This window comes from Erythrolamprus reginae, chromosome 1, assembly GCF_031021105.1.
Source record: "Erythrolamprus reginae isolate rEryReg1 chromosome 1, rEryReg1.hap1, whole genome shotgun sequence".
NCBI lineage: Eukaryota > Metazoa > Chordata > Lepidosauria > Squamata > Dipsadidae > Erythrolamprus > Erythrolamprus reginae.
In genome coordinates this window covers 98,757,159-98,773,025 of record NC_091950.1, presented here as the reverse complement: position 1 = coordinate 98,773,025, position 15,867 = coordinate 98,757,159, and the positions used below count along the sequence as shown (strand labels likewise).

The window sequence follows — 15,867 nt, the reverse complement described above, 5'->3', positions numbered from 1 at the left end:
CCTCACTGGCTCTTGGATATCAAATTTAGGTTTGAAAGCATCAAATAGTTAAATATATTTGGGACAGTTTTTGCAGATAAATAAGTTTATTAAAGTGGTCAATTTTTAGGAAATAATAATGTACCTGCTCCTTAGCAGATATGCAGCTTTTTCCATATTATTTCATAGTCACTGAAATGTACTCGTCAAACTGGTAGCTGAAATGTGTTACATCCACTAACATATATGTGTTTTCTTATTTCAGTCACCCACCAGCCTTATAGAGAGAAGTAGGGTGAATAAGAGTCCAACATGCTTTTTAAAAATGTGGACGCTTGCAGGTTTTTGAATTTAAAAAAACCTCATGTCATTGAGTTTGGACAATGAAAATAAACTAGTCAGTTTAGGGTTTTAGTTCTTAAAGAGATGTTGTAACTTAAGCTTTCAAGCACAGATATTAGTGTAGATAACATAAAGGAAGTAAATTCCAGTAGTTATTCTCAGAAAAATAAAAAGCCAACAAAGTATTTTTGTATGTCTTTTGTTACCTACAGGCTTATTTTTGCAAGTCCTGTATAGTGCCAAATTAGATCTGGCAGAGGCTGTTTAAGAGATATTTTGGCAATTAATCCACTGTAGTTTGCAGCATGCGCACTGCTTTAAGAATTTCTGGAATTCTGCTGGAGAGAGGCTAATGAAACTGATCACTCTACCTACATGTGCAGTTGATAGCATCTCTTTATCTTTATGCCTTGGTTATATACTTCAATCATAGAGATTCATATATTTCCAACCTGAGAGGATCGTTGTCTCGTTTTCTACTTCTAACAGTAGGAAGGCATCATAATAACATTAGAATTCTTTATTCTTTATTGGCCAAGTATGATTGGACACACATGGAATTTGTCTTTGGTGCATGTGCTCTCAGTGTACATAAAAGAAAATATACATTTGTGAAGAATCATGAGGTTCAACACTTAATTATTGTCATGGGGTCAAATCTTAAGGATACAAGCAACAAGTTAACAGTCATACAGTCATGTGGGAGGAAATGGGTGATAGGAAGGATGAGAAAAAACTAATCGTGCAGACTTAGTAAATAGTTTGACAGTATTGAGGGAGTTATTTGTTTAGCAGAGTGATGACGTTCGGGGAAAAACTGTTCTTGTATCTAGTTGTCTTGGTGTGCAGTACTCTGTAGGATAGGGTAGGAGTTGAAACCGTTTATGTCCAGGATGCGAGGTGACAGTAAATATTTTCCCAGCCCTCTTTTTGACTCGTGCAGCATACAGGTCCTCAATGGAAGGCAGGTTGGCAGCAATTGTTTTTTCTGCAGTTCTGATTATCCTCTGAAGTCTGTGTCTTTTTTGTTGGGTGGCAGAACTGAGCCAGACAGTTATAGAGATGCAGATGATAGACTCAATTATTCTTCTGTATAACTGTATCAGTAGCTTCTTGGGCAGTTTGAGCTTCCTAAGTTGGTGCAGAAAGAACATTCTTTGTTGTGCTTTTTTGATGACATTGATGTTAGGTGACCATTTTAGATCTTGAGATATGATAGAACCTAGAAATTTGAAGGTCTCTACTGTTGATACTATGTTGTCTAGTAATGTGAGAGGTAGTAGAATGGGAGAGTTTCTCCTAAAGCCTATCACCATTTCTACTGTTTTGAGCGTGTCTAGTTCAGTGATTTTCAACCTTTTTTGAGCCGTGGCACATTTTTTACATTTACAAAATCCTGGGGCACACCACCAACCAAAATGACACAAATCTAATTAATTAATTAATACATACATACATACATACATACATACATACATACATACATACATACATACATACAGACATAAATAACCCCCTCATATATACAATCCCATGTAACATCCCCTTATAAATACAGTCAATCATCAATCATCCCTCCTCAAATTTATACCACTGTCACATTTCTGGGTACTTCTCCTATCTTTCCCCCCTTTTCTCTCTCATGTTTCTCATTTCTCTCTCTTCTTCCCTTTTCCCCTCTTTCCTTCTCCCTCTCACTTCTCCTCTTTTTCCATCCCTGTCTCTCTCCTCCCTTTATGCGTGTGTGTGTATACACACTCGAACCATTTCCAAAACCAGTTGAGGGCTGGTTTTTTTTTCTCTTTTATTCTTTTCAAAAACAGGTGTGGGCTGGGTTTTTTTTCTTATTATTTGGGTGCTTTTTACAATATGCTTCAAGAATCACCTCTCTCTCTCTCTCTTTTGTTTCTCTCTCCTCTCATTCTCTGCCTCAATCATTTTATCATTTCTCCTTTTTTCTCCCCTTTTTGTCCTCATTTCTCTCTGTTGCTCTCTCTCGTTCTCTCTCTTCCTTTCTTCTCTGTGGAGGCCGGTGAAGGTTTTCCTTAGTTTGAATGTTCTGAGCAAGCTGGCAGGGGGATGGGAAGCAGCCCCTTTACTGACAGCCCAGGACGGGACTGTGAGAGGGGTGGGCGTTCCCACAGCGCTCGGAGTGGCTAGCGGACGGATAGCCAGTGCCGCTGCAGCCACCAGGAGGAAACAGGGGAGCTGCCTTTCTGGTGGCAGTCCAAAGTGGCGGGATTAGTCATCTGTTGTCCTCAGGAAGGCAGAAGCGAAGCGCCCCCACCGCCCGCTCGCTTTCCAACGCTGCGCCCGTTGCGCCGGGCTCTTTGCCTGAATCCGCCTCCTTTCTGAGGCTCAAGCGAGCCTCCTTCACCGGCAGAGGGGGGATCGGCTTCGCCCCCTGCCCAGCCGAAAGTGTGCGTGTGAGGTGGGGAGAGGTTGCTTCTGCAACGGCATGGCCAGAGAGAAGCGGGATAGCAAGGCGGCGGCATTCTTCTGCCTGGCCTGGGGCTCTGCTTGGTTTTCCCGCAGCATGTAGGTGGCCGAGAAGACCGAGCAGGACTGTGAGAGGGGTGGGCGTTCCCACAGCGCTCGGAGCGGCTAGCGGACAGATCGCCAGCACCGCTGCAGCCACCGCTGTGGGAGGAGCCGCGCCCCAAGAAAGCCGGAGAGAAGAACGGATCAGGTGGGCGGGGACAGCCACAAGTGGAAGCCTCAGCCCTGGAGCTTCCACTTGCAGGAACCGGCTCGTGGCACACCTGACTGTGCCGCGGCACACCGGTTGGGAAACACTGGTCTAGTTCTTTTAATCTTTTATTAATCTTTTAGATGCTATCTTTATTGCATTTGCAATGCCTTAACAGGAAACCACTTCATATTTGTTTCGTGTTTGCTTTGTTCCTGTTTAATTAAATATTAAATAATTGGGAAGAACATGAAAGGGGTAGCTGCAAACAACAGATTGTTAAATAAGCATGCAGTGGGACAATCTGTTTATAAACATTTCATTTATCTCTCCCCCCCCCCCCCAGGTCCGAATGCATTAACAAATTTGCCTCTGTCTTTGGAACCATGCCTCTGAAAGTGGTAGAGCACCGGGCGGATCCAGTCTTATACAAAGATGACTTTCCTGAAAAGTTGAAGAGCTTTCCTAACATTGGAAGCTTGTGAAGAGCAACCATGAGTGAAGTTGGAAACTGGAATCCAGCACCCCAGGCAGCAGCTGATGCTAGGAAAATTCGGGACTGAAAAATCTTCGGGACTGGTCGTGCCAGGGAGTATTATAGAGAGAGGTCACAAAAAATTAACGCTTTGTTCCTGAAAAGCTTTTCAACAGAGAGTAAAACTCAGTGCCAAAAAAAAGCAGTGGAGGTGAATTGCTGCAATGTTTGTTGACTCTATAAAAATTACATGCATAGGAATATACACAATGCAAAGTTTTTGATCACAGAGCAAAAAATACTTCTTCTCTAAGGGCTGCTAGTTACCACATCTTTTGTTGGTCCATTTTCAGACTGCTTCTAGATTTGCTGCCCAGAAGGCCCTTTTTGGCTGGTGTGCAAAACCTGCTGTAGCATCTTTTCAAATAGCATTAACTCTGCCATAGAATTGACACCTTTTTTTCCCTCTGTTGATTAAAAAAAGAAACGAAAATGTCTATTGATGTTGGGTTCATTTTTAACATTACAAGATAATTGAGTTGAATAAAGCAGCAGTTCTTATTTTTCTTTTTATTAAGGTATCTAAGTTGTTAGTAAACAAACACACTTCACGTTTTCCATTATTTCTGCTGAACACAACATTGAATAGTAGAATACCTACATATTGGACTGCATTTTTAAGTACTGTATGTATATAGAATGACTCATTCCATTATTAGCCTATTTTGATATTTCAGCCTGCTTTCCGTACCATATTGGGATGGTTCTCACTTGACCAATCATTAATTAGGAATACATAAAAATGCCTTTTGAACTTTGGGTTCAATGCCTTCATTGAATACTCGGTTCAATGCCAACATTTTTTTTTGAAAGGAGCTATACATGACAACTTGAATTGTGCAATTGTGCAATATATTAATGATTCATAGAAAGCAATTTATCATCTTCTGAAACAATTTACATCCTGAGGTGTATAACTCATTATCACAAGATAATGAATATCCATCATGAATGCAATTGGTGCTGAAGTAAACGTAAAGAACATGCACTAGGGAATGAGAGAGAGTGACACTTTTGTGTTTCCAGTCTTTGTCACAAAATAAAAACAACTTTATTATCAATTTGAAATCATAAGAGCTCTACATGAAGCCATTTTAAATCTTTCTTTCCTTGGGCTGACAATTGTTTAACTGAAAAACTATTAACAGGGAATATTAAGAATAATTATTTTTCTGTTATTTAAATCTTAATAAAAATATTCAGTAACTTAAGATAGCTAACCTATATCTGCAGTAGAAATCAGTTCTCTTTGCATCAGCACTATGATATTCCAGTTAGGTGCAGCGTGGAATGTTGACATATTTCTGCAAGGCCTGTTTGGGTTTTTAGTGACTATTCAATCTGTAATTTCTATTCCTTAGATGCAGATTTGATTGACAAGTAGGAAATTTTTCATTCTGTCTCTTAAGTCGGAAAGAAGAAAAAATATATAGATTTTTAAATATAAATTATAGAAAAATCATACAATGTAAGAAGTAATGCATTACCAGGATCAAGAGCAGTGGTTCTCAAACTTTCTAATGCCCTTAATACAATTCCTCATGTTGTGGTGACCCCCAACCATAAATCTAGCACCAATTCTCCCAACAGAGCTTTGAGCTGATTGGCAGGAAGGCCAGAGGGAACCCCCACTGTAAGCGCCTGATTGATCAGATTGTAAAAATATGTCCCAAGGTGCCAGAATAGAAACTTTAGTTCCTAAGGCCATGAGAAATTTGTCTTTTTCCATAGTCTTAGGCAACCTCAGTGAAACGGTTGTGCAACCCCCAAAGGGGTCCCAATCTCCAAGTTGAGAACCACTTATCTAGAGCATCCTGGTAAAACATTCTTACTGCCATGATAATACAGATAGAACACAAAATTTGTAGAGTGGCAGTCACAGCATTTCTGATTCCACTGCTCAGGGAAAATATTAAAAAATTGTCTTAACTGTTAAAATACTGGACCTAAATTACAGCACCTTCATTATTTTAAATTTGACATTACATTAACTGTGGTGTTGATTGGAAAGAAAACTTTTATTGAAAGAAAGTAATAGCAAGGCAAAGAAAGCAAGATCTGAGGATTCCCCCCACAATTCCATCATCCTAAAACAGATAAGAAATTAATCCACAGGTGTGAAATTGTTCTGAGAACTGCAGGCTGAGAAAGTGATAAGTTGTTCTCAGGCATCACTTGTTGGAGGCTCCAATACTGAAACATAGCAGCTGACCCGGAATTCAGTCTTTCCCTCTTTCATTCCCAAGAAGGAAAATCCAAGTATAGGATTGTTGTGGCCTGCCCAGCAGTGGGCCAGTCCTGGGGGCTGAGAGAATTTCGGACGAGGGCTCTGTGTCAGAAGAAGACAGGGAGCTAGACTGTAGTGAGACAGAGGAATAGCTGGAGCCTATTTCCAATGTTTGCATGCACAGAGCGCTTTGCAAACATACGGTCTTTTTGCTTTCCCCCATTCTCTAGGAGTACTGTGCAGGCTTCCCAAACCCTCTTTTTGTGAAAAACGGTATGTAGTTTTCCTCGTGTGTGAATTTTTTGATGATTATGCAGAGTTCCTCTCTTAGTGGAGCTTTTTCCCCACTCCAGGCATTTATGTGTTTTTTTTCCTCTAGTGTGAATCATTTGTTGTCCATACAAATGTCCTCTCCTACTGAGACACTTTCCACACTCCAGGCATTTATGTGGTTTTTCTCCTGAATGGAATTTTTTGATTCAGGTAAAGGTGTCCTCTCTGTGTGAAGCTCTTTCCACACTCCAGGCATTTATGTGTTTTTTTTCCTCTAGTGTGAATTATTTGTTGTCCATACAAATGTCCTCTCCTACTGAGACACTTTCCACACTCCAGGCATTTATGTGGTTTTTTTCCTCTAGTGTGAATAATTTGTTGTCCATACAAATGTCCTCTCCTACTGAGACACTTTCCACACTCCAGGCATTTATGTGGTTTTTTTCCTCTAGTGTGAATCATTTGTTGTCCATACAAATGTCCTCTCCTACTGAGACACTTTCCACACTCCAGGCATTTATGTGGTTTTTTTCCTCTAGTGTGAATCATTTGTTGTCCATACAAATGTCCTCTCCTACTGAGACACTTTCCACACTCCAGGCATTTATGTGGTTTTTTTCTCTAGTGTGAATAATTTGTTGTCCATACAAATGTCCTCTCCTACTGAGACACTTTCCACACTCCAGGCATTTATGTGGTTTTTTTCCTCTAGTGTGAATCATTTGTTGTCCATACAATTGTCCTCTCCTACTGAGACACTTTCCACACTCCAGGCATTTATGTGGTTTTTTTCCTCTAGTGTGAATCATTTGTTGTCCATACAAATGTCCTCTCCTACTGAGACACTTTCCACACTCCAGGCATTTATGTGGTTTTTTTCTCTAGTGTGAATCATTTGTTGTCCATACAAATGTCCTCTCCTACTGAGACACTTTCCACACTCCAGGCATTTATGTGGTTTTTTTCCTCTAGTGTGAACCATTTGTTGTCCATACAAATGTCCTCTCCTACTGAGACACTTTCCACACTCCAGGCATTTATGTGGTTTTTTCCTCTAGTGTGAACCATTTGTTGTCCATACAAATGTCCTCTCCTACTGAGACACTTTCCACACTCCAGGCATTTATGTGGTTTTTTTCCTCTAGTGTGAACCATCTGTTGTCCATACAAATGTCCTCTCCTACTGAGACACTTTCCACACTCCAGGCATTTGTGTGGTTTTTTTCCTCTAGTGTGAACCATCTGTTGTCCATACAAATGTCCTCTCCTACTGAGACACTTTCCACACTCCAGGCATTTATGTGGTTTTTTTCCTCTAGTGTGAATCATTTGTTGTCCATACAAATGTCCTCTCCTACTGAGACACTTTCCACACTCCAGGCATTTATGTGGTTTTTTTCCTCTAGTGTGAATCATTTGTTGTCCATACAAATGTCATCTCCTACTGAGACACTTTCCACACTCCAGGCATTTATGTGGTTTTTTTCCTCTAGTGTGAATCATTTGTTGTCCATACAAATGTCCTCTCCTACTGAGACACTTTCCACACTCCAGGCATTTATGTGGTTTTTTTCCTCTAGTGTGAACCATTTGTTGTCCATACAAATGTCCTCTCCTACTGAGACACTTTCCACACTCCAGGCATTTATGTGGTTTTTTTCCTCTAGTGTGAACCATTTGTTGTCCATACAAATGTCCTCTCCTACTGAGACACTTTCCACAATCCAGGCATTTATGTGGTTTTTCTTCTGAGTGGATTATGTGATGCCGGTAAAGGTATCCTGTGTGGCTGAAGCTCTTTCCACACTCCAGACATTTATGAGGTTTTTCTTCTGATTGGATTCTTTGAAGCAGGTAAAGTTTTCTTCTCTGACTGAAGCCCTTTCCACACTCCAGACATTTATGAGGTTTTTCTCCTGTGTGGATTATTTGGTGGCTTTGAAAAGAGGATTTTTCACATTCTGGGAAATTTGAGAGGTGGCAGTCACAGCATTTCTGATTCAACTGTTCAGGGAAAATATAAAACAAATTGTCTCAACTGTTAAAATACTGGACCTGAATTACAGTACTTCATTATTTTAAATTTGACATTACATGAACTGTGGTGTTGATGGGAATGTCAGGAGTTTTCTTCTGTGGTACATGTTTGAGTGTTCTTCTGAGGAGGCCTAATTTTGCCTCTCTTCTGAGTAGAAGTTGTCTCTGAGTTTTATTCCTCCATCATCTAAAATCCTTATGCAAATTCTTCAATTAAGTTGCTTCTGCCATGGGAGCAGGGTTCTTTGGGGCAGCCAAGGCAAAGTTGCTTTGCCCTTGTTCTTCAGTAACTATTTCAACGTCTTAAGGAGTTTTTTACCCCGTAGTGAAATGTTATTAATGATATTAAGAATTAAGCTCAACTATCTCGGCAATGTATAATTTATATTCCAGGTGACCTCTTTATATATCCTTCCTAAGAATGTAGGTAAGATTTCCTTAAGTATCTGTCCTGTTCTCCAGCTATGAAAGTACAGTATGGATGCCTCTGTTGCTTCCAGTGTTTGAAGCTGAAGCTCAGATTGACTCCTGTTGTTTCTGGGTCTCAGGGTTGCGCAACTGATTTTGTTTTACCTATTTCTTGCTAAAAAAAATTTCAATGTTAGCAGGAACAATTTTCCATACAATTAGTTGTGCAGATTATTTCTAAAGGAGGGGCAAGTTTGCCTCAGACTGTGTTCACTGGCATCATGGTTAATTATTTGGTTTGCAATTTGCCATGAATTAAGATTATGTCCAACATTTGGATTACGTGGAACAGCATATTACTGGCACAATTTTCTACAACTTGGAAATGTTTGGTATGTGTTGATTGTTGATTGCTCTTTGTTTTCACCAGGATAATAATGCTAGTATAGTATTATCCCAAATTTTCATTCTACCTAACCTTTTTTACCATGGTGGTTTATACATTTCTTTGAGCATGCTAATTGGGCATTCAGTTGGATCTGCAGTTTCTACTTTCAGGAATATAAGTGGAGCAGCAACATTTGAAGCAAGTTCCAGTTGGTAAACTGTTCTTATTTACCAATTTCCATTTTGCAGAAGACACTTTTGAAACACAATAGAGGCAGATATTCTTCAAATTAACCTTTGATTCATTGTTCAAAAATATATTTGAGTATGTCCAATATTAAAATAGTGGACTTCATTCTGTATTAGTCAAATAGAAGTGTTCTTCTCCCTTCATTGTAATATTTAGTTCCTTCTGCTTCCCTTTAGTATCCAGCCTTCAGAATTTCATCCTATCCTACTTTTTAAAGAGATTTCAAAACAAACATTTATCATTGAAAAGTTTCTTATAATTAATTCCAAAATCTTATTTAGAATCCATCAGTACCTTCAGTCAATTTTTAACTTTAGTCAATTTGTAACTTTCCAAAATAAAAGCTCTCATCACCTTTTTGCTGTTTATTGCAAAAAATGATTTTAAAAAAATCGTTACATTTGTACAGGACTTACAACAGTTCATTTAGTGCAGAGGTCTTCAAACTTGGCAAATTTAAGATTTGTGGACTTCAATTCCCAGAATTATCCAGCCAGCATAGCCGATCACGAAGGCAGCATGAGACTCCGCCCACCCACCGCCATTTGGGTTCTTTTACCCACTGCGCATGCACAGAATGCTTTGCACGTGTGCAGAGGGTAAAAGAACCCTAATGGCGGCGTCCAGGCAAGTAGGCAGAGCCTTGCACTGTCTTCACGACCGGCTCTCCCACAACCGACAGGCACGAGTGAACTAGGAGCATTTGTGCAATTGGATCCTTAGATTGTGCACTTTTAAGTATTTTGAATTCTAACTTCTGTCATAGTCACACAGCAGATGGTAAGGCTGTATGAGAATTGTAGGCCATAACATGAGCAGAAGAATACACTGCTTTTCTACAATGTACATCTATGATGTTTTAAATATGTATAAAATGTGAATATAATGTGTACATTTGTATACTTGTCTTAGAACTGTTGCTGGTTATAGTTCATTGTTAAACATATACTCAGTTGCTAAGCCAATTTTGCAGCTCTGTCATGAGAAAATAATGAGGCATGGTCCAAATATCTACCTCTGTCCACCTGGATTCCAGAAGTATCAACTGAACACACATTTGTATATTTGCAGATATAAGAAAGTTCAGTGAATGTTCCACTTTGAAATGAACTGTACTTTGTATGTCTTATTGGTTTCCATATTGTAATACCCCCCCCCCAGTGATACAGAGGTTATCAAAGGACCATATTTCTCAATGTTTCTGTGTTTTCTTTTAAAAAATAATATTTGTGAAAGCATGCGGCAGTCAATTCTATTTACTTATATACTTACTACATTTGTTAACTTCCCAATCATACAATTGTAGGTATTGTATAAAGTAAAAAGTCTTGGTTTTATAAAGTGAAATTATATAAAAGAGCAAACTGATATAAAATTGCAACATTTTATATGTTGGATTGGTGTTGGAGATAATTCGGAAATTACAGCAAGTGTAGGACACAGAACTAGAACATTACATAGAGGTAGAAACATATCTGTTTTAAAACTGCTGTACCAGTACACTTCTGGAACCAATTCAAAATGATGGCGGTCACTTTTAAACCTACACTGCATAGTGTCAGGTTACATTAGGAATTGCTTCAGCAGACCAGAAACTGCCTGCCTAGTTCAATCATCTCAACAGAATCACTGATAATCCCCACCCCACTTATTTTGACAATCATGGGCTATGGACAATGCTGCCAATTTTCTCAGGAATAGCACCTACATGGATAGGATTGAAAGGATAGGAGGATAGGATAGAATGGAATAGAATAGAATAGAATTCAATTCTTTATTGGCCAAGTGTGATTGGACACACAAGGAATTTGTCTTTGGTGCATATGCTCTCAGTCTTCATAAAAGAAAAGATACATTTTCATAAACAAGTGAATATGGATATAATTCATTCTTTTGTCTAAGCTGAATGGGAGCACATGATGATGGTGTTATATTTTATTATATTGGATTATTTATTATTATTTTGTTTTATTATTTTATTTTATTTTATTATTACATTTGGTTTTTTTCAAGTATATTGCAATTCTCTTGCCCAGAGAGCATTGAAAGTAAAATGACCTCCAAATGCCGTAAGATAAATTAAAAGTGAAGATTGGACAGAACCTCTCGAAAAATGGCTGGGTCCAAAAGAGAGTGTAGGCAGGCAGTATTATCCCCTCTCTCAAAGAGGCATCAACAATCTCCTGGATTCAGCAATTAAAGGTGTATGAATAAAGCACACCACTAGTGATGTTCACATCACGGCACAAGACGCTCAAGTGATAATTTTAGAAAACTCCTGTCTTGCTCACCATTACGGATTCTGGGAACAAAAATCTAATATGCCAGCAGATACTTTGTCTTGCTCATATTTTTCCCCAAATAGTCCAGGTAATTCTGAGCTAGATTGCTAGATGGCAATCTGCAGACACAATAGGTACATACATCTAGTCATTTATAATTCCAGGCTTGCTGGAAAAGCCAGGTCTTAACGGCTTTTGAAAGACCAGCAGGATGGAGATAGTACAGATCTCTGATAGCAGTTGATTCCAAAGGGTCAGAGCCACCACAGAGAAGGCTCTTCCCCGGGGCCCTGCTAGCATAGGGCTTTATATCAATTAGTACCATATTCATTAAAACTGGTCTGGTTGCTAAAATCGTTCCTGTATGCTAGGTTCCACACATGTAGACTTTCATTCCTAAAGAGCTTGGACTCAAAATGGAGTGCTGGTCCTGTTAATGGGCTGGATGTTTGATCTTGAACAGAAACCTGAACCCAAAGTTCCAAGTCAATGCAGACTGATTGATTCCGACTTTGATCCTGTGCTGATCTGCTGGCTGATTTGCTGTGGAGGGTTTAGATAGATTGTCCTTATCTGATGTGATTAATCATGGCCCTGTGCTTACAACAGACAAGTAACTTTGCTCTTTTAAAAATGCAAAAGATGGGCAAAGCAGGGCCTAAAGTAATCAGTCTCAGGGAATGTACTACAATATTACTTTACTTTCTCTGATTGGAAATATTAGAAGATTGCAAATCTCACAGTGATGAAGTGATCATATTTAATTTACTTACTTTCTTTTGAAGTTCTCAAAATCCAGGAACTATGGCTACTGAAATTAGTGGGACCTAATCAGTTTGTTGTTTGATTGTTTCTGATTCTTCATAACCCAGTGCATATAATTTCAGAATTGTTTTCTGAATCAATGGTTTCTTGAGTTATTGTAAGTGTGTATACTTGTCATCAATTCTAGCTACTTTTTCTTTTATTACCTTCAGTCTCTCTCACACACACAAACATCAGTGTTTCTTCCAGTCTATTTAACAAACTTATCTGAATTTGGTTCAAAGTTCCACATTTGCTAGAGAACTAAAATTTGTGAAAATTTCATAAAATAAGATACTTATGTACAAGAGATAAATTTTTAAACATGTATTCTGTTATAGAACATACCATATTTTACAAACAGTTCCCTTGGCCACATCTTATTGGGAAAAAATGCATCTGAGTGCTGGAAAACTATTAGTTTGAAACTGGTTAAATTATAAGGATCATATAATTTTCCAAAGCACCAAGGAGAGAAAAACATTTGAGCAACAAAACAATGGGGAAAGAGGAAAAAGGAGTTATTTCTCCCTCAAAGGAAATCACTTTAGTGATTATAACTATTACTATTAAATTCACTGTAGCATTGTAATTCTCACTACAGAATGATAAGCAAGACAGACTGCTTAATGTGTTTTTATCCTGCAGTACATATCACATTATATAATAACCTCGCTGTGTGTGTGTGTATGATGAATGCTATAAATGTAGGCACAAAGCCATAAATCATGGCCTATGACAGTGATGGTGAACCTTTTTTGGTTTGTGTGCCAAAAGGTTGTGTGTGCATGCCCACACCTATACCCTTCTCCCATTCATGTGCACAACCCCCATACATGCACAACTCCCACACATACTGCCCTCCACGCATGCACATAGGTTTCGCAACAGACTCCTGAAGTCTGTGGACAGCAAAAAAATGGCCAAATGGGCCAAATGGAAGTTTGGAAATGAACTTCTGATTGGCCATTGGGTTTTTTTCCCCTCCGCCATCTCCCTGAAGCCTGAGGAGAGTGAAAATGGCCAAAAAGAAGGTAAAACAGCTGGCCAGCACGCACATGTGCACTGGAGCTGACAAAGGGCAGCACCTCGCGTGCCCTCCAATATGGCTACGGGTGCCACCTGTGGCACACAGGCCATAGGTTTGTAATCATGGGCCTATGAAAGACCTGGGCAAAGTGCGGCCCAGGGGCTGGATGCGGCCCGCCTGCTGTCTGGAAGGAAGGAGAAATGGAGGGAACAAGGAAGGAAGGGCTGGGCAATTAATGTATAATTATAATATAATTATAATAGATAATTATATATATATTATAATATAATATATAATTATAATTTATAATTATAGTATAATTAACTCAGTTCTACTCAATAATATACAGAATTGGGTAGAACTGAGTTAATTATATTAATCCGGCCCTCTAAAACCATCCCAATTTCTCATGCGGCCCCATGGCAAAATTAATCGCCCAGCCCTGGCCTATGATATAAATAGAGAAAGAGAATGACCAAGGGCAAAAAGGCAGTGGGAACAGGGGCAATGGTTTCCCAATTTCCCCACTGAGTCTCCTTGTAGAAATCACAGGGAGTATTGGAAATTAATCTTCCAACCATCCTCTTTTTCAGTAGGTAGGTGGAGGCAGGAGCAAGGGACTGTAAAACTGGCTGGCAAACTGTCATGAAACATTGAAAAGAAGATTACATGACAGTTAGCAGCACTGAAACAACCATAACTTCCCCAAATTTCATTGCCTCATGAATCCCAGCGGCCGATTAGGTCCCACAGAGTTGGCCTTCTCCAGGTTCCGTCAACCAGACAATGTCATTTGACGGGGCCTAGGGGAAGAGCCTTCTCTCTGGGGGGCCCGGCCTTCGAATCAACTCCCCCCAGAGATTCACACTCATTGCCTTTTGCAAGAATCTCAAGACTCACTTATATCGCCAGGCTTGATTGAATAGTTTGATTGATTTTAATATACTGGGTTTTTAGCTTACATAGTTTTTTAATTAATTAGATTTGTTTTGTATTTTATATTGTATCCTGTGAACCGCCCCGAGTCTTCAGAGAGGGGAGGAATATAAATCTATTAATAATAATAATAATAATAATAATAATAATAATAATAATAATAATAATTATTATTATTATTATTTGACAAAATCTCCATCTGTCAATTGCAAAAGGCCGCTTTACTGGGATCGGCAAACATAATTCGCCGCTACATCACGCAGTCTTAGGTGATGAAATATCCCGACTGGTGATGAAATACGAAATCCAGCATAGTGATCTTGTTTGCTGTGTTGTATTGACATAATAATAATAATAATAATAATAATAATAATAATAATAATAATAATAATAACAACAACAGTAGTAGTAGTAGTAATAGTAATAATAATAATAAATAATCCTAAATCCAATCCTGGATTCCAATCCATATTGTAAATATGTCCAATTCTATTTTGGACATATTCTGTAAATTAGCCCATTTTAGATGCCTGGGATCAAAAATTGTTGCCCTATGATACACTGCTCCACTCAGTTAAAAGTCAAGCATTTTAATAGTATATAGATATTCTGCTTATCAATAGCTAAATTTTTGAATCAGGCCTAAGAATGACATGAAAAGCATCTGAGACTAAGTGCCACCCAACACTACAGGAAACATCTGAACCAAGATGGTGGTTCTTATAGCAACCAATTTTTGCCCAGGTCTTTAGACATTCTTTATAGAATTTTTTAATATATTGAAGTGGGTATGGTTGTTTTCAAGCTAACTTGAGTTTGATGCTGTTTGGAATCACATGCCTTCTCTGTGTAATTTCACATCTGCATCTGCTGATCTTCAGGATTCTGTGGCCTGCCAGGTCCTTGTGTTGGTGGTTGTGCAGGAAAGTTGTGTTTCTCATTAAGAGGATAACACATAGCAACATATGAGACAATTAGCTGAAATGGAGCAGTGATGGCGAGTGGCTGAGGCATAATCCACTGGAGGAAACACAGCGCAGTTCTGATAGGTATTCCCAGCAGAAATCCCCACAGGATTTCTGAGAAAGGATAGTGAATGGAGAGAGGCCCCTGTTTGCCAGGTTCATTTTCCGGAGTTGGTTCCAATAATTCCTCTCTGAGTGTCCTTGACTTTATCCTCATTTGCCTTGATTGTCAGTTTGCTTGAAGTAAAAAGGAAAGTTTAACTCTTTCATTGCCTGTGAAACACAGTTTTTATCGGGTAGTATAGATACGGTTGAAAATGTTAGTGGCATCTGCAGGCTGATACTCTAATTTTAGAAATCTTTGGGAAGAAGGGAACAAGGCAAGCTACGAAAATTTGATTAATTTCATTAATTACATAGAAAATCATTTTTATTGGTAGACCTTTCTCTTCACACAAATGGACAAAGATGACTTTGTGAAAGGCAGCACTCCCTTAGGAGGTGGGGAAGAGGATCCCTGCAATATCAGATGTGATATTCTTAGACATTCCAATCTAGATATATTCATGAGTACATTCATGCAATATTTCCAGCGTAGGCCAATGCAATGATTTGGCTGTCTATCCTAAACCTCATTACTGTAACCATGACCAATAGTTGCTGGGTTCCCAGCCCAAACTCAGGGTGGAAAAGCTGGAGCTTGACCTGTTGGAGGACAAGGGG

At 39.0% G+C, this 15,867-nt stretch overlaps 2 protein-coding genes across 2 annotated transcripts in view; one reads left to right on the top strand and one right to left on the bottom strand.

The window, feature by feature from the left end:
- Window positions 1-3,982, top strand: part of EXT2 (exostosin glycosyltransferase 2) — an 87,337-nt gene extending 83,355 nt beyond the window's left edge. The window contains exon 14 of the mRNA XM_070760638.1: window positions 3,357-3,982. Within this exon, the coding sequence (XP_070616739.1) occupies window positions 3,357-3,495 (139 nt within the window). The 3' untranslated portion in view covers window positions 3,496-3,982. The remainder of the gene's footprint in view (window positions 1-3,356) is intronic.
- A 2,954-nt stretch (window positions 3,983-6,936) lies between these two features.
- On the bottom strand, window positions 6,937-8,980 carry LOC139162239 (zinc finger protein 300-like). Its single transcript, XM_070742428.1, is given in 2 exon segments — window positions 6,937-8,049; window positions 8,969-8,980. Coding segments are annotated over 2 exon segments (1,125 nt in total).
- Between the last annotated feature and the right edge of the window lie 6,887 nt (window positions 8,981-15,867).